General features: G+C 46.3%; 2 protein-coding genes across 3 annotated transcripts in view; one reads left to right on the top strand and one right to left on the bottom strand.

Annotated features, from left to right (window-relative positions):
• The first annotated feature begins 934 nt into the window (after window positions 1–934).
• On the top strand, window positions 935–4,820 carry LOC124147746 (coiled-coil-helix-coiled-coil-helix domain-containing protein 2-like). Its single transcript, XM_046518502.2, has 4 exons — window positions 935–1,095; window positions 1,768–1,918; window positions 3,496–3,724; window positions 4,328–4,820. Exons 1-4 carry the CDS (start codon window positions 1,073–1,075, stop codon window positions 4,336–4,338), a joined length of 414 nt encoding a protein of 137 aa, XP_046374458.2. The 5' UTR covers window positions 935–1,072; the 3' UTR covers window positions 4,339–4,820.
• A 914-nt stretch (window positions 4,821–5,734) lies between these two features.
• The window catches only part of LOC124147745 (kinesin-like protein KIF22), a 39,867-nt gene continuing 23,473 nt past the window's right edge, over window positions 5,735–22,128 (bottom strand). For both annotated transcript variants that reach the window (XM_046518499.2, XM_046518500.2), the window contains exons 14-16: window positions 10,453–10,577; window positions 9,295–9,354; window positions 5,735–7,717 (exon numbers count right to left, since the gene is read on the bottom strand). In XM_046518499.2, coding sequence (XP_046374455.2) covers window positions 7,691–7,717; window positions 9,295–9,354; window positions 10,453–10,577 — 212 coding nt within the window. In that variant the 3' untranslated portion in view covers window positions 5,735–7,690. The remainder of the gene's footprint in view (window positions 7,718–9,294; window positions 9,355–10,452; window positions 10,578–22,128) is intronic.

The raw sequence follows: 22,128 nt of genomic DNA, 5'->3' as shown, positions 1-22,128 counted from the left end.
TACTGTTAAGGCGGAAGAATAAACGAAATACTTCTATACGTTGCTTAGTGACACATGATTTCCAACCCATGTCTTCTCTGGTGGCAACATTTGACGCATTACGTCTTAGGCCCAGAAACGTTTAACATGCTTTGTTTTGCAATGTGTTTAACCTTTTATGTTCATACAACCCCCAGATGGAAGCACCATATTGCATAAAAAAATATTTTGTACACAAAACACCAAAATCTCGACTTGCCGATTTAGCCAGTTCATTAACTGTGAACTTAAAGTCCATATGTTAGTTGAGCAACAAACCAAGATATTTATAATTGTCACTATTCTTCAAAAGAGTTTCACCAATTGAATAGTAGGCCTAAAATGAACAATCTTAGTTTTTGTGGGAATAACCGCATGTCTCCACTTTTGACACCATTCATTGACAACGCTTAACATATTTTGCAGTTTATCCTCCGCATACCAATATTGGTATTATATTATATGCTGATGATATTTTATTATTGGCTCCCAGCGGAGGAGGAGGTTCTACCCCTCCCCTTCTTTCACTGTCACCATATATTAAATGACCAGTTCCCCAATGATGTATAGGGATTTGGAATGATAAACTACATATTAACTATCTTTGTACCTAGACCTTCATGAGAAACAAACACAATGTGACTGTTTAACGGGAATACTCGTTTGGATACGTATATGTATACTGCATCGCTCTTTCGTAAGACTGATATGGTCCACAGTTGTGTCTTATCAGGCGACAGGAACAGTGTATCTGTAGTTTGTATAGACCGGGTTCCTGTCTACCTATACTAGAAAGTCGCACTAAGCTTGCCACTCTCCTTCCCAGGGTTCCATGCGACCAGCATAGCGTTATGCTAAGTCACCACTGCGCCGGAGCGTGTAAAGCTTTGGGTATCAACACAGTAGAACCAGTTTGTAGTTTGACGAGAGAAATTCGACCAATCAGAAAATTGTTAGATCGCCAGCTCGGATTAGTGTGGTTTATGTAACGGAAGTACCGTGCGTTCTCGAACTCAATCATCGTAAGTCAGTGCATTTCTCCTCCATCACCACTATGCCGCGCAGAGGACGTATGAGGTAAGTGAGAAGTGGACATGTATTTTGTGATTGTATATTTTTTCACGGAACATTGAAGAAATGGTGTACATGGATTGTTTGTGAACATATATGACTTTTCACAAGGTGACCTTTTCGCAAGTATCTGGTGAAACAGGAGTTATCGGTCGTGTTGAGTAAGACGCAAATGTTTTATGCAAGAGTGATGGTCTTTGAATTGAATTGAGTCACCAGTATATTTAGAATTTTGGTTTATCCTTCAGTTGAACACAAAATGAAAATCAAGTCATTGTCAAGACCCCCGTTGTACGTTGCTCCACACTTGGTTTCACAATTCGTGTAGCAGTCATTTGGTGGGATGTCATCATCTTTCCATCCTCCATTATCTTGAACTGTATCACTTTCTGTGCAGTACCCTGTTGGGTAAATCTTCGCCAAGATTAATATGATAAATAGAACGGACTCTAGGAAATTAACGAATTGAAAAGCAGTGTACTAAAAAGGTTATTATCAAAATCTATATCACTCTTTTTTATGAACACACACATATATCCTATATAAAGAATATAACATTGTCCTGTCAATGATCAAATACTGCTAAAATGCATTTTGAAAAAAAAAAACATAACAAAACTGATAAATGCATCATTTAAATGTTCTAGCACATCTTAATGTTTCAACTACTTGTTGCAGCTCTCCGGCTCCCCGGCGCCCGGTGTCGCAGGTTCCAGCTCAGCACCATGCTCCTCCCCCACCTGCCCCAGTCCACGCACAACCCCGCCAGCCAGGTCTCATGGCACAGATGGCCACAACTGCTGCTGGAGTTGCTGTTGGGTCTGCAGTGGTGAGATTCATTGTTAATAACTACTGTCATGGATTCAGGGATTTCACATGTCGACAAAAATGATCTACAGACATGCATCTACTTCTGTGATACATGTGTAAGCCAACAAGGAAATGTCACCAGTCCTTACTGAATTTTACTTGTCTTGAACTAGGGAATGTATGTTAATTTGGAACTTGGAATTGATTAGATTTATAAGATATTTGGTCAAAAAAGCCATCAACAAGAGATTAAATAGTGGGGACCAGGGTCTGGTAAATTGGCAGTCTTAGCAAGTTTAAATTCCATTACTTTATGACGTAATCAATATGACAGTTAAAGATTACCCAATCTCATTAAAGTTATATCTTAGTTCTCGCTACTGCTAAACAAAGATCTGAGGACATCCCAATACAGGTCACATCAGAGCATGGCTTACCAGATCAGGAAAGTAACAGTTGGAATGTGTTTTCTAATCATGCAAACTTGAAAAGGTTAACACAGGGTGTTCCGAATGGGGAAGAGCTCTGCCATACAATCTTGACCATATATTAGACATTCTAGAATGTTTTGTTCAGTTTGTTCTTAAATTGAGAACTTTGTCAACATATTTTTCAAGCATAGTCTTGAATGGATGTCGCCTGTTTCGAACTAGTGCCCATTAAAGCTGCTTTCTGATTGGCTAATGGAGACTTCTTGTTAGTCATTGAATTGGTCGGGAAAAGTTTGCAAAAGGTCGTTCTGACGTGACCTGTGATAAGATGTCCTCAGATCTTTGTTTTGCGGTAGTGAGAACTGAGATCAGATTTGAATGAGATTGAAGACTACCCTGATTACACGAGGACAGTGTCGACATTTCACACTGCACTGTTTATATAACGTCTGGACCCAGCCTGGAGATGGGCACTTTGGAGCATGGCCTTCCACCTGGAATGATGGACTAGGAATGATCAGGCTTTCAGATTTTTCCAATTCTAGGAAACAGAATGCCTCTTTTCCAAATATGTAATGATGTAGAAGAATCTCCTGTCACACATCTAAAAATAATGAAAATGTTGTATTTTGTCTCCAGCCAAGAAAATCACTGATTATTATGATTATGAGAATAGAAATATTGTACATTTAGCATGTTTAGAGCATTCTGTCCTGTGTCTTGTCATGTAAATAACAGTAATAAAACTGAGGTGTCATGATACTCTGGACTTCTGACACTGCTGGATATGAAGTATTTCAATGTTTATGAAGAATAAAGAAACCCTGTTGAGGTTCCGGATTAGAATTACTCCCCAGTAACATATGCTGGTCATATAATTGGCACTATTCCTGTAGTCCTTACCAAACTGCCCAATAGTAAAGGTTTCCTAAGGACTAGTAGGAATTGGCCCATTTTAAGGGTTTTGCTATATGTTATCATTATAAGGACTAGTGGACAAAAACTAGTTTCTAACCCTGTAAATATTTCTAAAAATTATGGGAAAGGACAAGTGTAATCTAGAAGAGACCCTGCTACATGCTGTATTCTTTTGGATATCAGTCTCATTCATAAATACACAATGCAACAGTACTTATACCCGGATTTCTACTGTTTTGCTGAACAGGGTCACACCATTGGGGCAGCCATGACAGGAGGGATGGGAGGAGGCAATGCTCCTGCCCCCCAGCAGGAGACCCCCCAGCCTTTATATCAGCAGCAGCAGCAGCAGCAGCAGTCAGCTGGACCCTGCCAGGTGGAACTGAAGCAGTTCCTTGACTGTGCCAACAACCAGTCCGACCTCTCTCTGTGTTTTGGATTCAATGAAGCACTCAGGCAGTGCAAGCTACAAAATGGTGAGATGGGAACTTTGATATTTAGGTTAAATTCATGATAAAGTATGTGTGGCTTTCATTACAATTATCGACAGGACACACATTTCTTAGGGATTAAATATTACTTTGATAGTGATTACTTATAGTATCTGCTGGATAGCTTCAGGACAGCTTTATAAGACAGGTGTTTCAACTTAAGCGTAAATCTTTGTCATAACCTCATGTTAAAATATTTAGCTAGTCTCAAATGTCATAGAAGACCTCAAGCACTTCCCATAATCTTTAGCCATTGGACTCAAGTGTATGAGTGAGTGAACTAATTTAATGGCTGCTGACAGCTTCGACTCACCAGACATAATACTTTGCTAGCCTTTTGTACATTCCAAAACACACTTGCCAACTGATTTAAAGAATCTAAGGTGTCAAGTTGTTTTAGGAATAAATTACAGTCAGTCATAAGTGACAATTTGCAACTGGACATTCATGATTGTACATTACACTGTTAACAGGATAGCGTTATTACACCTTGTTGAATTATTTGCAGAGTGACAAAGTTCACCAAGAGCTCCCCGAAGCCCATTTAATATATATTTTTTAACTTTGGGTGTTTCTTTTGTCTTTCAGGAACAGCTTGATGTTGTGAATTTAGGGGAATGAACGGTTTTACATAGATGAATGGTTGTTGCTGAATGAACTTGGAAGGGCGATTTCTCTTATTGAACACTGTAATATAGAACCTGTAACCTGCCTCGTCAACCTCTAGGATGTCCTGGCTGGCATCAGAACATCTGGCTTAGTAACTGCAAGTAGCTGTCATGCTTCAAGAGATGCTGTTAAACTGTACTCATAGAATTTGTTTTGTTTTTTGTTTCCCTTTCCCTTGAACGTGTTGAGTGTCTTTTTTGATTATTATGTACTGTGGGCATATATTTGAATTAATAATAAAGAACCAACAGTGAATATATCCAAGATACTAAGGAGTATCATGGTGATGCAATATGTCCACCTGAGGTGTAGCAAACACATGTTGAAGATCAGATGAACTTCTAACAGGCAACCAAAGTAAACTTGATACATAGACTACGTTCGAGGCTCCAATAAAACATGTTGGTGTTGAGCTATGTTGTATTATTTATCACAGGAATCTGGTTTTGAGTAGAGCATACTAGCCCTACTGCTGTATCCCTACCTACATAGACTTCATTGCATGTAGGCAGGTTCACAGCAGTAAGACTGTCCCCCCTCGACTTGAAACATGTGATTCCAGTATTAGTAAGTAAAGTCTTCCCATCTCATTCAAACATTGTTGGAGAACAGGAAGAAAAAAGGATATTCGATACCCACGTGTTGTAATCCCTCTGTCTATGAAAGTTTGATTGGCTGTTCTCAATGTAGGTGAACTACCAGGTATATCAGTTTCCCTCATCTGGAGAGTCTGAATGGATTTCTGAACCGTTAAACTCCCTATGCAGTTGATTTACTTGATAAAAAAAATGACTTGCAGTACTATTTGATGTACTGATGCTGCTTGATTGGAGGTGTTGAAAACTGATGATCTTGTGTACAGGTGTATGGCTGTTTGTACTAGTCCAGACTAATATCACATTTAAAGTGCTTGTCCGCTCAAATGCAATGTTTGTTTGTTTAATGCCACACTCCACAGTTTGACGGCAGTCTGGACCAGACAGTCCAGTGATTCATGAGCTTCGATCTATGCTATTTGGATACAATGACATGCAAATCAACGAGTCTGACCACCCGGTCCCATCAGTTGCCTCTTATGAGCATGACACAGTTTCAACATGAATACCCCCACTCAAATACAGTATGCACCGTGATGCTGAGCACCAGGCAGGATAACGAGAAGTATCATGTTTTAACATCTATGGCAATGACGTGGCCAGCCAGCCTTCCTCTCCCTGTGGACAGACACGCCATCCACTACATACACCACAGAGGCGGCCTAGTGTTGCTGGAACGAGACCTGGTATATAACATCAATCACAGGATGAACAGATGACCAACACTTAATTGAGATGAGATATGTTTATTTTATGAGCTATTGCACCAGTGGAAGAAACATGATAACGAGTGATCTGATGGGATACAAATAAGAATGGAATGAAGAGGCATTTGTTATTGGTAGCTTTAGAAACATCAACCAGGGATGCAGAAAATCCTATTTATTCATATGGTAACTGTTAGTTAGCATTGGTCAACTTTGGTGCTTTAAGCCGCATCAGCAATATTCCAGCTATGGCTTCAGGGGAATCTGACATCTTGTAAATAGCATCTAATAACATTATAAACAAACATTAATTCACAAGTTGATTTAAGGGATTCAAATGCCATTTATTTTAGCAAAGATTTTGAAACAATCAGATGGCAGTTTATTACATGTCTCATGGTACAAAATAGTAGCTATATCTACTGCTTTGCTTATATTGTCCAACATTCACTGGTTAGCTATGATTCACAGATGAATCGTAAGGTTCTACTAACGTCTGCACCGTCATTCATAAGCTCTATTGGAGGGTGAGTTACATAATGTTGTGGAAAGTTTTATACCTCATGTTCCCAAACCATTTACCTTTGAATACAGCCAAATCATCCATTGGAACTAATTTTTTGATAAGCATAAAAGTAATAAAATATGAAGGAGTGGAGTTAATTACCTCGGCCTCGGTGAAGCACAGATAAAAAAGCTGAGCAATTCATAGCTATGATATTGCAGCTAGGAAAAGGGTGATATTTATTTTGAAATAACTAGAATCGTGCAAATACAGAACCCCTAGTAAAGTTGTGCAATTGTTGCTGGTAACAAAAATGGCATATGGTGAGTCCAACATGAACAAGATTCATACAGAAACGTGGATTGTAATCAGTACCTATACATGCAATCCATTTATGTCTTGAAGTGTTCTCAAACTTGATTTAGTCATTCTTAGTAGGATTTAATTTACTTAATAAATTTCATTTCTCTAAACTGTGTAGTGTTTGCATGGTTATGTACAAGATACATGACAACCGTCGGCCACTACTGAAACTGCTGCACTAATGGGATAAACATCTAGACTGCACAATGACACATGACCTATAGACAATATCATTTTCTCAGGTAGCCATATGGACCAGTGCTACCTAAACCTCGCAGACCATTGCCACACCACTACATTACATCAGAGGAACTTTACCTTTAAATTGTGATTCATGTCTTTCCTTCCTGCTCGGTAAATGAGGAGATGGAGTTCATATTTTCCACTAGACGGACCAACTTGATAATGCTTGGCCTGACTCGTTTGCTGGCACCTGTCCAGTGGACCAGTATATTTGCCCAACCCTGGTTGGTCTTGCACTATAAATCTTCAGGATCGTATGCATTACTTGAGCTACATAGACAGGAGTTTCCCCAATGCATGAATTCTGTGTATATGGCACAATAGTCCATGTAAATGAAAATCAACTCCTCCACATTGTGTATTCAGTCAACCAAGAAATGGATGTTTGCATGGTTCAATGTTTGATCAGCTTGGCAATCATTTTGTTGGCATCTTACAAAAGAAGCCATGTGAATGAAATCTCCAACAATCTTAAAGTACTGATAAGAAGTTTCGTGTAGTTGTTCCATTAAACATCTTATTTAGAGCCATAGGGACCTCCAGTAAATTTCAAGGAAAACCCTCCTTGTTTGTACATTTCATGGAGTTGAAGAACAACATTAATGGGTTGATGAAAAAGTGATTGTGTATGAGTTGCACCTGCAGGAACCAACTATCACAAGACTTGATGTCCCACATACACACACAGCCAGACAGAGTCGGTAGTCAAGATAGTTGGCCATGGCCGTGTTGACACTGGTCTGTTGTGAGCATCCAATCCCAGGTATGGCTGCCCCAAGCTGCAAGTGCTTGTAGGTGAGGGGAGATGGTGTGAGCAGCACCACTTCAATACAGTCCAGTAAAAATGATTTCCACATTATCAGTTTCTCTATACAGCCAGGGACACCATATTGCTCTGAAATATGGAAATACAAGTACTAAAAAACCACAAATTACACTGTAAAACAGGATACATTCCAAGGTGCCCATTGCTACTGTAGTTCCGATATGATTAAAGTACTCATAGAAATGAAAAAACCCTGTTTTTTCGATCTCAGGTTTTAAATAAATGCAGTTAATATACAAAATATATAAATATTCAAACAACTCAATTAGTACTAATTGGGCCTTGGCACAAATACAGCGTATCAAGGGTTTTTATGTCTTTTTACACGTAAAAGTGTGTAAAAAATATGAACAAAACAGACTATTGTGAAACAGCATAACCAGGTGTTAGTAGATCAAGGTGAAATATGTCCATGACCTATGACACCTTGACGACAGGTGAAAACGGGTGCTTGAAACCCACGTGCATGTGATTTGTCAGTGGTTAGTGATTTGTGAGTGGCATTGTTGGATAGTGAATCATCGTCAAAATATCAGAACGTAAAAGTAACATATTCCCTTCTCAAACAACAACTTACATGTCATTATTATTATGTACATAAACATAGCTGTTATTTTTATTGTTTTGATAACTTTTTTTCCAGTCTAATTTGCATAATGCCTATAGCCTGTTTCTGCCATGTCAATTTGGACTTAGTTTTATTTTTGAATGTTGAAAGTGCCTACAAATTACCTCCTGTAAAGTACATTTTGTATTGAGCACTGAGATAAAACTAGCAAATCCAGACTTGTACTTTTCCAGTTGTTTTGTTATTTCGTATTTACATCTACGTAATGCTTTGTGTCGATTATTAAATCCAGCAAAACAGTTTTTTTCATTTCCATGAGTACTTTAGTGCATCATACAGTACTGTAACCTGTTAAACATTTTGGTGATGAATTGAGGTAGGTTGTTGTATGGTAATAATATAACTTGAAGCTGTATTACATGTATTCTGCTAAATTCCATTGGATTATGATATGGATCACGTCAATGTCTGCCTATGTACACACGACAGTGAAATATTAAATTCATACGCTTCACTTAGTTTATGGCGGGAATTCCCATAGTTGGATCAAATAAGGTTTTAAAAAGTTTTAAACGGCTAGTAATATATCAAATACTAAACCCATTCCCATGTAATACCAATTTTGCTTGTTAGTTACCAGAACTATTCACGTTTCATAAAATTGGTATTGCACAGGAGCTTGTTTAGTATTCTTTATAAGATAGCTACATGGTAAATCTAAAACGCAAAGAACTATGAAGAACAAAGCATGGTATATTTCATGATAAAACATTGTACTATCATGATGTCATTTCTTGTGATTCGAATAAGCACTCTCATCTTGATGTCATATATTGGACGACATCAATTTTGAGAGGGAAGTGTCTAGTAAGTTGTTCCCCACAGATCTAGCTGTTTATTTTCTCTCCACGAGTCGTATATTTTTAAATATACATGCAGCAGATTCACTGTAAATACCTACATGTAACATATTTCTACTGTAAATACCTACATGCAACAGATTCTAAAATAAATACCTTCATGTAACAGATTCTACTGTAAATACCTACATGTAACAGATTCTACTGTAAATACCTACATGTAACAGATTCTGTACATATTTCTCTGTGAAGCCAGGAATACCCCTCAAGTCTTGAATCTGCAACAAAATCAACATTAACAAATTGATTAAAAGGGATAATTTGTCTACTGAACACACTTTATTTCTACTATAAATGTTCTAATTCAGACATATGTTAGGTTGTGTGTCTGTAGCAGATCACACATTAGTATTAGTAGCTCCAGTAGAACCAGCTGTATTGCGGGAGAATATAGTTCCTCAAATAAAAGGTATGTAGGCTGAAATCTTTTGTAGGTTTGGTTACAACAAATAGATTGTAATTATATCTTGTCTGTTAAGAACTACCTATTATGCCAGTCAATGCCAGTCCGTTGTATTACATTGACATGTAATGGATGCCAACATAATCAATGTGATGACAGAGATGTCCAAAGTTGTCCATGATGGCCCATCATTTAATGGTGATTCTATAAGATGTGTCGAATAGATATTGAAGTAAATTCATAGATTGATGTAGGTATGTTGTTGACTGTCATTCTAGGTATGGATTGTGTTGATTATAGAATATAGGTAGGTGGGTTTGGGAATTCCAGGATTAGATCTTATCATTCATGCCCTGCGGATGGATGGTTTTCAGATCAAATATCCATTTTAGTTCAATGGACTGGCGTCTAGCCGTGCTCTGAGCTGACTCAGGGTCTGTTTTAAGCTGTTGTATGATTTGATAGTGTAGGTCTCTGGTTGAGTGTCCTACGGTTGTGTTGATTATAGTTTGGATGTGCATTTAGAATGGGTCGTAGCAAAGATATTCCATCACAAGTAAAAGAACATGAAGATGATCAGAAACAACATTTCTGTATTATTTGTGCGAGGAATGTAGTCCGTCAGTGTTTGTATCTTGTGAAAAATGTGTTATTCAAAGGCAAGTAAACAACAGTTGTCCAATGGGAAAGCTGTATATAGTGTAAACTGCACGTTAAAGATGTAGACAAACCAACTCTGCAAAGTGAACAGTGCTGCCTCAGATGACTGTCAATTGTTCCCCCTTTCCTGAGTTACCAACTTTCTTACTTTCAAAAGCATGGAAAATGAGGCCTGGGAGCAAGAGCTATCCTTGCAAATTGAACCAAAGCTTTGACATTCCTACATACATCAAACAACCCTGTTCCTCCTCACCTTGGTGAAGAGGCCATGCAGCTCACGCCACTCAAAGATGAGCCGCGCCCGCTTGTTGCCCACGGTGTGGAGCTGCTGCAGCTCCTTCGCTGATGACGAGTTGAGAAGATGCAGGAATTCAGCATCTGCAGGGGAACCATAGAGTAGGAATACATATACACACAGTAGAACCATAGAGTAGGAATACATATACACACAGTAGAACCATGGAGTAGGGATACATATACACACAGTAGAACCATGGAGTAGGAATACATATACACACAGTAGAACCATGGAATAGGAATACATCTACACACAGTAGAACCATGGAGTAGGAATACATATACGTACAGTAGAACCATGGAGTAGGAATACTTGTAGAATTTTCCTATTCGGAATATTCTATAAGTAATACGTTACCACTGTTATACCGAGGCTGTTGTCTCCCACAACTGCTGCTATAGCAAAATCTACCACAGAGATCTCAATTACCTCATGCAGCACGTGCGTAGCCACCTAGCTGCCAGGTGACACCCTTCACTCTTGTCTCTTGCGAGAGCAAGTGCTCGGGGGACGGACGGGCGGGCAGCAGCCCAGTGGTAACGTATTACTTATAGAATATTCCGAATAGGAAAATTCTACAAATTACATTAAGTAATACGTTACCACTGTTATACCGAGGCTGACTACCACAGTAGGCGGTGGGGAGCACCTACAACCCGAATCCTGACTGCTAGCGTTCCTTCCGACCAGCGGAAGTAAACACCAAGGCGGAAGCACTCGATGCGCATGTACCTAGCTAGGCGTTACCCTATAGGAATACCAAAGCACTGTCAAGCGCATACCGTAAGGCTCAATCGTCATTGCCAAAACGATTGGTGACTCCAAACGGCCCCACTGGATAGGTATTTCATCGCCGCAGCGGATGAGAACACAGTATCCGTGTGAGCTAAATCTTAGATCAGGTTAAACAGTCGAAAAGAGGGAAATTAATTTCATTCAGACCGTATATCCCAGAGCAATCCTACTTAAAGTATGCATTAGGCGCGTGACCTAATTCCAGTATTTGTAAGCATGCATCACAAGGTTGGGATACACGACAGACAATTAAAGACATAATTTTTACAAACCTGTAGAGGTTATGAATTCTCTGATGAAATCCTCCTTGGGGCACTTATTGCATTTTCCTGGCTCAAGAAAATCTACATGACATAGTTGTAACCATTTTCCTTAATAAAAATTGTTACCACACAAAAAACTTTTACAAACCTGTAGAGGTTATGAATTCTCTGATGAAATCCTCCTTGGGGCACTTGGGGCACTTATGGCACTTATTGCATTTTCCTGGCTCAAGAAAATCTACATGACATAGTTGTAACCATTTTCCTTAATAAAAATTGTTACCACACAAAAAACTTTGTTTTTGTATGATATACGTCCACCCTTATGGTGCCTCACCCTCCACGGCGCGTCACGCCAAGGGAAGCAACTCTCACCCAAATCACTTTCCATATGTCTAATGCTGACGGAATGTGGGGAGGCGGGTGGCCGTGCCCCAAGGAGGATTTCATCAGAGAATTCATAACCTCTACAGGTTTGTAAAATTCTCTTTCAGATTAAATCCTCCTTGGGGCACTTATTGCATCAAGATAGACTCCTAAAGATAATCTAGGAAGTGGCATCCGTCAGCAACAAGCGTGCATAAAATACATCGTATTTTGATTATTTCAATGAATAAACAAGAGTTCAATAAATGGAACCAACCTTATCGTGAGGCACCACCGTCGAAAGGCGGAGGCTGGAGACAGGGCGTTATCGACCATACACAATGAAAAGAGCCTTTCTTTGTGGCTCATCATATCGAGAACTCGAGACACACACACCCCCCACCCCACCCACTTTTTTGAACAAGTGATATTGGGGGCACAGATCACGAGAGACTATAAACCCGCACAGAGCTAGGCCAGAGGGTCCCCGTAATCGAAGGAGTGCATGTGCAATTACGATGATTATCGACTAGTAATGGCTGGTATTGTATCGACCGTAGAAGATAAAATCCGGACCGCTACTGAGCAGTGTTATAACCGGTCCGGGCGGTCTAAAATCTCGAAGGCTCAATCGGCTAGAGATGTAGAACTTTGCCCAGTTCGGAGAACTGACTGACCAAACCGAGCACGCTCGCTTGAGTGTTTGTCGAGTTGGTAATGTTTGATGAACGTGCTCGGCTGGCTCCAAATAGCCGCGGAGCAGATCTCCTCAATGGGCAGAGCCGCAGCATACGCTTGTGTCGTAGCCACTGCTCTAACCGAATGAGCCTTCAACTTGGTAGGGGGGTCCCTGCCTTGAAGCGTGTACGCCGTACATATAGTAGAGACTATCCACCGCGAGATAGTTTGTTTGCTCGCAGGTGAGCCAGCCTTCCTACCGCCATAACAGCAAAATAGTTGATTATCCTTACGGATACCCTTAGTTCTGCTGATATAGGACTTAAGGGTCGACGAGGAAGGCTGTGAAAGAGCAGGTAGCTCAATAGGAGCCGTCACGTGGAAGGCGTGTGCGACCTTAGGACGGTAAGAGTCCGGCAGGCGAATACTGACCCTGTCCCGGTGAAAGACAGTTAGTTCGGGATCGGCTGACATTGCGTGAATGTCGCCTACCCGTCTGCCGGACGTTACCGCCACAAGGAACGCCGTCTTCCAGCTCAACAGCTGAAGAGAGAGCGACGACAGATCCCGAAAAGAAGGACCGGACAGCCAATCAAGAACGATTGACAATTCCCAAGGGGGACTGATCCGCCGGACAGGCGGTCGGATCCTGTCCACACCTGCTAAAAAACGCTGCACTAATGGGTGCGCACCCAAAAGTGCCCCGTCGACGGGGACGTGAAAGGCAGCGATAGCTGTAGAGTACCCCCGGACTGTCGATGCGGCCAGGCCGACATCTAGTCGCGACTGGAGGAACTCAAGTACGGCTACGAGATCTGCAGAAAAGGGATCTGCAATCCTTCTATCGACACACCAGCGCGCATAGCAGGCCCATCTATCCTCGTACTGAACGTTTGTCGAATCCCTCCGCGAAGCCAGTATTGTGTCTGCAACTCGTGCAGGAATACCGCTCTCCTGGAGGCGATTCCGGACAGTGGCCAAGCCACCCACTGAATCCTGGGATTCGGGTGGAGGGCCTCGTTCTGGGATAGGAGGTCCGGTCGTAAAGGTAATAGAACAGGAGGCTGAGCCAGAAACCTGAGTATGACTGGAAACCAACTCTGCGCCGACCAAAGGGGTGCCAGGAGCACAAGTAGTCGCGCAGGCTGAGTGGCTAGCTGAGACAGGACCTTGGAAATCAGAGGTACTGGGGGGAATGCCCACAGTATTCTGTCCGTCCAATCTAGCTGGAAGGCGTCCGGTGCCACCGACCTCGGGTCGGGGACTCGGGAGCAGAACGTTGGTGTCTGGTGATTCACCCCAGACGCAAACAGATCCACCTGGAACGACCCGTATAACTAGGAGATAATCCCGAATATCCCCGGGTCGAGCCTCCACTTGTGAGGAGCGAGGATCCGGCGAGACAGAGCGTCCACACGGACGTTGTCTACCCCCGGGAGATAAACAGGTAGCACCCTGATAACGTGTGAGTCGCACCATAGGAGGAACTGCCACGTCTCTTGGAGAAGCGACGGAGACACCGTTCCCCCCTGCTTCCGGATGTAAGTCATCGCCGTTTGGTTGTCCATCTCTAGACGCACCACTTGGCCACGAAGCAGATCCAGGAAGCGTTGGAACACCAACCTGACCGCTCTCAGTTCTAGCACATTGATATGCAGTTTGATCTCCTGCTGGGACCATAGTCCCGAGGCAGTGTGATCGTTCAGAACGCCTCCCCAGCCGGAGAGTGACGCGTCTGTTTGAACTGTGAGAGACGGCACGGGAGTGTCGAGGGGGAGCCCCCGGGACAGATTCCCGACCTCGGTCCACCACTGAAGGTGTGCATTGAGCCACTGCGGAGTCTCGAGAACAGTCTCGAGATCTTCCGAGTTCACCCAAAGTCGACGGAGCGCTTGTTGAATGGGTCTCATTCTCAAGCGCGCCCGCCAAACCACATCCACTGTCGCCGCCATGTTGCCCAGTAACTGGAGCCATGTACGAGCAGTGTGACTGGCGGACAGAAGGAACTGGGAAGTAACACTTCTGACCTTGGTAATGCGATCTTGTGACAGAGATACAAGTCCGCTCACCGTGTTGAAATTCGCCCCTAGGAAGACTAGATTCTGAGTAGGGCTCAGATCTGACTTCTTGAGATTGACTATCCACCCTAGAGTGATCAGAATATCTATCACTTGTTGTGTAGCTATCTGACTCAGGGATTGCGATAGAGCTCTTAGTAACCAGTCGTCGAGGTACGGATGGCAGAACCGACCTTTTGACCTGGCCACTTGGGCGGGAATCAACATCAGCTTGGTGAACACCCTTGGGGCCGTAGCGATCCCGAATGGTAGAACCCTGAACTGATAACACCTCCCGTCGAAAGAAAACCTGAGGTATTTCTTGAACTCGGGGTGTATGGGTACGTGGAGATAGGCGTCTTTTAGGTCTATTGACGTTAGCCATTCTCCGGTCTCGACAGCTGAGATCACCGAGCGCAGTGTCTCCATCCTGAAGGACGGTACCTCTATAAGTTTGTTCAGCCTTCTCAGATTGAGAATAGGCCTGAACCCTCCGTCTTTTTTGGTGACTAGGAAATATGTCGAGTAGAAGCCCTCGCTTTCCTGTCCCACGGGAACCGGTTCGATCGCAGCCTTCATAAGAAGTGCGTCGACCTCGGCACGGAGGAATTCCGCCCTCTCCAGGGTAGCAGGCACCGGAGTGTGCTTTATCCCGGAGAAGGGGGGCGGATGATGTTTCCACCGAGGCAAATGGCCATCCCTTAGAGTGGACAGGGTCCAGGGATTGGATGTGACTGTCTCCCATTCCTGCAGGAATAGAGCCAGTCGGCCGCCTACGGGGACATCCGGCTTGAGGCAGCGGACCCCGGCTGTCGGCAGTTCGAAAACATGCGACCGTGGGTCCGCCTGGGGCGCTTCGGGCGCTAATGGGTTCCCGGCCCCGCGAAAAGGCTGCTGGCCTCGACCAGCTGCCCTGCCCCGGCCCCTGCCTCTCTTGCTCCTCCCGGCGCCCTTACCTGAAGGAAGCGGCTGCTTCCAAGCAGGTGCAGACTTCTGACCCGGCGCGTCAGCGTAGGAGGAAGCAAGTGGAGAGGTCCGCTTACGCGGTTTAACGCATGGTACCTCCAACAAGGCCTTAGAATCCTTGATGGAGGCATACAACTGTGCGGCCTCTCGGACCACCTGCTGAGCCCCAGGGAAGAGGGTGGCACCCATCTTATAAGGCAAAGCAAGTAGATCCTGGCGTGTGGAAGCCGAGTATTTGGATACCGACATCCACAGCCTGCGCATGCCCATGACTGCGCACATCATCTGCGAGGCACAGCTACGAATAAGCGTCCCTCGCAAGATGACTATGTACCTCCGTAAGTTGCGCGGCCAACTCCGAAGAGTCGGCCGGCCCCTCTCCCGCTAACTCCCTCTGTACGTCCGACAGATAAGCGGAGTGTACGGACACCCGGAGCTGCTGACATGCGTTACGATATTGCTCCTCGAAGCAAACCTAAGCAGCCTTCAGCTCCGTACCGCACGCGGGAAAGGGTGGCAACCGCCGGCCCTGCTTGACCTTAGCCAAGTTGGGGGTCGAAGACCCCCCCAGGGTAACGGAGGTCCAGACGTATTCGTCCACCACCGGTACCTCAAAATCACCATCCTCTGCTAACGGGTACCGCTTAATAAGTTCGGGCAGGTCGAACTTCCTGCGGGCACCCGACAACAGAGGGTTGATGACTTCATGCACCAATGAAGACAGAATACGGAGCCGCACCTGGGGCGCCTTGCTCGGAGCCGGGCATATCACAAGGTCTCGAAGCCGCGTCCGGCGCCGACAACGGGGAAGGCTCGGTCCGCAAATCCTCTCGGAGCTGAGACTTTACCTCCTCCATCATCGACGCCATCTGCGACCTCAACAAGGCAGAGATGTCTGCCAAAGACGGTGCAGGAGAGGGTGCAGTGATTGTGACGGGGACCCTAGAGCCTTCTCCCCCGGCCCCCGGGGAGGGAGCGGAGGAGACAGTCTCAGCTGCCTTTTTACCCTTTCCTTACTTTTTTTGAGGGGGGCGGGGCGGTCTTTGCCGATCTTATGTCCACCCCCGCCTTCAATAGACCCTTAAAGTGTAAGAGGTCCACATTTCTCTTTTTCTGCGCCCGTGGTGTGAATGCAACACAGATCGGGCATGACCCATCGTCATGCCCGTCTCCGGCAAAACACTTTATGCAAGTATCATGCCTGTCTTGGGGGGGAATCGAAGCCGAGCACCCCGTACACAGTTTGAAGGTCTGTAAAAAAGACCGTAATTTTTGAGTTTGGCGGGAAGGGTAATAAAGTGTATCAGTGCGATTGAAAGATCGGAAAGATACGTGCATAAATTGAAGCAAAGGCGTAATTTAGAATGCGATTGGTAACGCGATACTAATAGCCAATGTCGTAGTATAATTATAACACCAAAGTGGGCGTGTTACGCGCGAAGGTGTAGAAAACCCGTAAAAAAGGTAAGTGTAATTTAAAATAATTAACACACCACCTTGGGTTTATTTAAAGGAAAAGATTGTAGGCTAAAGCCCGATGATATAGATTAAAAAACCGAAGCCGTTTTTGATGGCCCTGGTGTTACATATATCATACGTGGCACTACAAAATGGACGCTACGACGGCCTTCATTTCAAAGGTATCGTACACGTGTCACATAATTACAACTTTATAACTTTACAATGCGAGGTATTACGCCTTTGCATGAAAGAAATGTACCATACATACAGTTTGGTCTGCCATGGTTCTTGTACGAACGATTATCTTGTCTTTATTTTGTCTTGAAAAAAACAGCACGTCTGTCTTTGTCAGATGACATAAGGAAAGTGATTTGGGTGAGAGTTGCTTCCCTTGGCGTGACGCGCCGTGGAGGGTGAGGCACCATAAGGGTGGACGTATATCATACAAAAACAAAGTTTTTTGTGTGGTAACAATTTTTATTAAGGAAAATGGTTACAACTATGTCATGTAGATTTTCTTGAGCCAGGAAAATGCAATAAGTGCCCCAAGGAGGATTTAATCTGAAAGAGAATGTCAAAATACAAATAAGGACAAAGCACACAAAAAGCCGCCCTCACCTGTGGTGTGAGTGCGCTGGTTTGCGGGACCCCAACTCCTGTACCCACGGCAGTGGGAACATTTGAGTCGACCCAGATTGACCACCGTGCAAGGTCAGACGCCTGAGGAGTTCGGAATTGCGCTGGGCACACCCCTTAGGTGCCCGCTTGCGCCGCGATCCGCGGGCCAAGACGGTGCACACTCTCCACGACGGCATCAGCGACCTGTTTGAGGTAATGATTGGCAAAAACCGAGTCAGAACGCCAGTAACAACCTCGTAATATTCTGCGAACAGAGATATTCGAGTGTAGGGCAAATGTTGCCGCTAGCGCCCTGATCTCGTGCGGGTTTGACCCCGCTACCGGTAACCCCCGAGACCGGTACGCCAGATTGATGACAGAACGAAGCCACAACGCAATCGAGTTGCGAGTTATGTCAACCGTGCGATTAGGGTTACACGATATGAACTGACGGTCACGCCCTTGTCTACGTTCATTCGAAGCCTTAAGATAATACTTAAGGGCCCTAACCGGACACAGCGCTCTGTCCTCAGTATCAGCAGGATGTAAGATTTCTTTGAGTGATCTTACAGTGAATTCTCTCTCCGTTTGCCCGACTCTCTGATTCTTGGCGACGAAGCCCATGAGCAGGCCCAGGCGGACCGCTCCTTCGTCACCCCTATCGAATCGTACCTTGGCGACATCGAGTGCATGAATTTCGGATACACGTGCCGCCGTGGCAAAGGAGAGGAGAAATGCTGTTTTCCAAGTCACATGCCGGAACGAAGCACTATGCAAGGGTTCATACGGAGCTTCCGTAAGTGATTGCAACACTAGGGAAAGATCCCAGGCCGGTGCCCGAAGGCGGCCCTTCTTAAGATCGTGTTGTTTGAAACCCTTGATAATACCCCGTATCACCGGCTCTTTGGAGAGACTGGTACCCATAGCAACGTCCCGTACCGTAGCAACGGACGAGACATAGTTGGCAATGGAACCCCCGGAGAGTTTCCGGGTCTCTCGCAAGTGAGACATGAAACGAGCAATATCCTGCACAGATACCTTATCTGGCGAATGAATGTGATGTTTACAACACCACTTCGTGAAAATAACCCAACGTGCATTATACACCTTCTGGGTAGAATCACGATGCATACTAATGTATGCCCCAGACGCCCGGCGAGAAAAAACTTTACTCCTCAGACGCTCGGTGACAACATCCACGCGTGCAGATTGAACTGCCCTGCGTTTGGATGAAGCTGACGGGTGTGAGGGTGGATCAAGAGATCCGGTCTCACAGGCAGTGGAAGTGGCGACTGCGTGACCTGGGTCAGCAAGTCGGGGTACCACGATCTGTTCGGCCACATGGGCGCGATCAGTAACATTCGACAGCGAACTCCTCGGAGCCGGCTTAGAATGTGTGGTATCAACGCTGTCGGCGGGTAAGCATAAGCGACCAAGCCCGTCCAGTCTAACGCGAGAGCATCATGATCGATGGCCCTCGGGTCCGGGACTGGTGATACAAACAACGGGAGTTGATTGTTGAACCGCGTTGCGAACAGGTCGACCATCGGACGACCCAAACGTTCGCACAGCCACTGAAACACTACTGGGTTCAGCATCCACTCTGTGGGGCTCGGATCCTGAGGCCTCGATAGAGCATCGGCCAGTACGTTCCGCACACCTGGGATGTGACGGGCGCGTATCTGGCACGGGACACTGTCCACCAGAGCGTAAAACTCGAACGTGAGATCGAGTAGCGAGTGACTGTGGGTTCCCCCCAGTTTGTTCACATAGGACACTACCGTCGTGTTGTCGGTCGCCAGCATGAGCCGGGCGTCGACGAGACGATGCTTCCAGTGATTGACTGCGTTGATCACTGCCTTGAACTCGAGACAAGTGATGTGAAGACCTAGTTCGTCTACGCACCACAGCCCCGAGCTCACCTCCCCCTTTAGATGGGCGCCCCAGCCCACTAGAGAGGCGTCTGTATACAGGGTCAACGTGGCCCGGTAGGGCCGCATAGAGACTCCTGATAAGACAACGTAAGGGACCGTCCACCACTCCAGATGCGGTCGGAGCCGATCCGGGAGGGCGACGGTCGCACTGTTCACCTCCGTTGCTAACAACTGGATTAAAAACCGTTGCAGCGGGCGGAGTTGGAGACGACCCCGTGCGGTGCAGTCCTGGGCTGATACAAGTAGCCCTAACAGCTGTTCCCAAAAGTGAACAGTCTGTTGCACCGCTAAGACTTTGGCAATCATCGCCTGAATTTTGTGCCACCGGTCTGGGGGAACAAAGAGGCGATGGGACACCGTGTTGAACCGACCTCCGATGAACAGCAAGTTCTGAGAAGGGGTTAACTCGCTCTTGGGGAGATTGATAATCCACCCAAATTGCTCCAAGAGCCGACGTGCGAAATCGAGATGGCGTGACAGGGTGTCCGTCATTCGATTTGCTACTAGCGAGTCGTCCAGGTACGCGAAGTACCGGACACCCCTCCTGTGGAGGAACCCCACAATGGGGGTGGTTAACTGGGTGAACAGCCAGGGAGCGGACGTGTGAATCATTCTGAGTTCGGCACTGTCCTACTTGGGAACGAGAAATATCCTGGAGTAAAACCCCGGTGTCATTTCTGGTAGAGCTAACTCCCGTACTGCCCCTTCTCCACCAACCTGCCGATGGCATCGGCGAGGATGGGAAGATCGGTTTCCGAATCGAAACCTGCCAACGGGGCAACGGTGAGCGGCGGATTCGCTTTGAGATCAAGCCGATAGCCGTACCGAATCGTGTTGACCACCCACGGGTCGTCGAACACTTGTTCCCAATTCTCCCAGTAAGTCTGGAGTCTGGCTCCCACTGGGGAAGGAGAGGGGGCCCTGACAGGTTGCGGCAGGCGCAACTGTCCAGGGCCAAGTGACTCGGGTTCGCCTAAGGGCCAACCGAAGTTGGCGCTGTCGGCATACGAACCCCTCCAATGAGAGTCACCTGGAGGGGCCCTTGCCGTCCGTTGACGACTTGGGCTTCCCCCAGTTCCCCGTCTTCCCGCGAAAGGGCAGCTGATTGCCCATACCGGAGCCCTCGGGGCGGGGCTACTTCCCAGAGGAAGAAGAACCCGACCCCTGAGACCTACATGCCGCAGCAGCCTGGGGCGCGCTCCGGTTAGGAGCGGCACCCAGGCGCCTATGCAGGGACCCAACAAGAGCAAGTGTGTGCCGAGAGTCCTCGGCAACGTACTCCAGGGAAGCATTTAAACTGAGCAGGCAGTTGTAAATGCGCTGGTCACGGTCCGTGGGAGAACCTTCGACCAGACGGGCCGCTGCAGCCAAGTAAGTGTCTCCGTGAGACATGGAGTGCCGAGCGAGGGCGTCCAGCTGGTGCAAGGTAGCTTGCGTTACCGTAGCAGCCGGTGGGGCACGGACACCCAACCGCTCAACATGGGCCACCGCGGTAGGACCAGCCTCGGGAAAGGCAAGGTCATGTACCGGGAATAAACCCTTTCTCCACGACGTCGGAGGCAACGGGAGACCCCGACCGGAGGCCGCCGCGAAGGCGTTCTCCAAGGAAGGCTTGAAACCGTGCAGCAAGGTCGATGCGGGGAAAGCCGTGGCGGAAGACTCATCGTATACCTCGGAGGAACCCACAGTCGTGGATTCCCCGCGGTACCGGCCGGGGCATGTCCTCAAAGAGGTCATAAACCATGGCCACGCGGTCCTAAACCGATAGCGGGAGCAACGGTTCGGGGGAAGGACCGGTGACCACGGGAGCCGCCGCCGTACCAGTGGACCCCGCGGCCACCGAAGTGGCCGGGGACGGAACAGCCAGCGGCCTATCCTGAGATAAGGCCGCAAGCTTGGAGTCCACAAGTTATGCAAGTAATGCAGCGACGGAATCCCCGACAGCACACGGGCCGCCAAGAGATCCGCCGCTTTACCGGTGGACCCCGCGGCCACCGAAGAGGCCGGGGACGGAACAGCCAGCGGCCTATCTTGCGATAAGGCGGCCAGCTTGGAGTCCACAAGTTTCGACAACAATGCGGCGACGGAATCCCCAGACAGCCCGAGGGCCGCAAGGGGATCCGCCGCAGCCGAGGAGGGGGTACCCGCACGGGGACCCCGACCGGACGAACCGGCCACCACAGGGGTGGAGACGGACTGTACGTACAGCCGGTACCGCTCAAACTCCGCAGGCCCCAGACCTTCGCACAGGATGCACCGGGTGACCCCGCAAGGAACCCTGCACCGCGGGCAACGATCGTGGGGATCCCGGGACGACAAAAACTTTCTGCACACCCCACAACTCCGAGGAGCAGGGGTAGAGGGGGTGGATACTGGGGACATATCCATGTCAGACATTGATTGTTTGCTATAAACAAAGAACAAAACATGGTTACAACGCACGCACCACAATGATTCACAAACGAACATTTTCACAAGAAAATAAACGAGCAA

The sequence above is a fragment of the Haliotis rufescens genome, unplaced genomic scaffold (genome assembly GCF_023055435.1).
Source record: "Haliotis rufescens isolate VD_foot unplaced genomic scaffold, xgHalRufe1.0.p SCAF_36, whole genome shotgun sequence".
NCBI classification, from domain to species: Eukaryota; Metazoa; Mollusca; class Gastropoda; order Lepetellida; family Haliotidae; genus Haliotis; species Haliotis rufescens.
The sequence above is the reverse complement of the archived record's forward strand: the minus strand, read 5'-3'. Positions and strand labels throughout refer to the sequence as shown.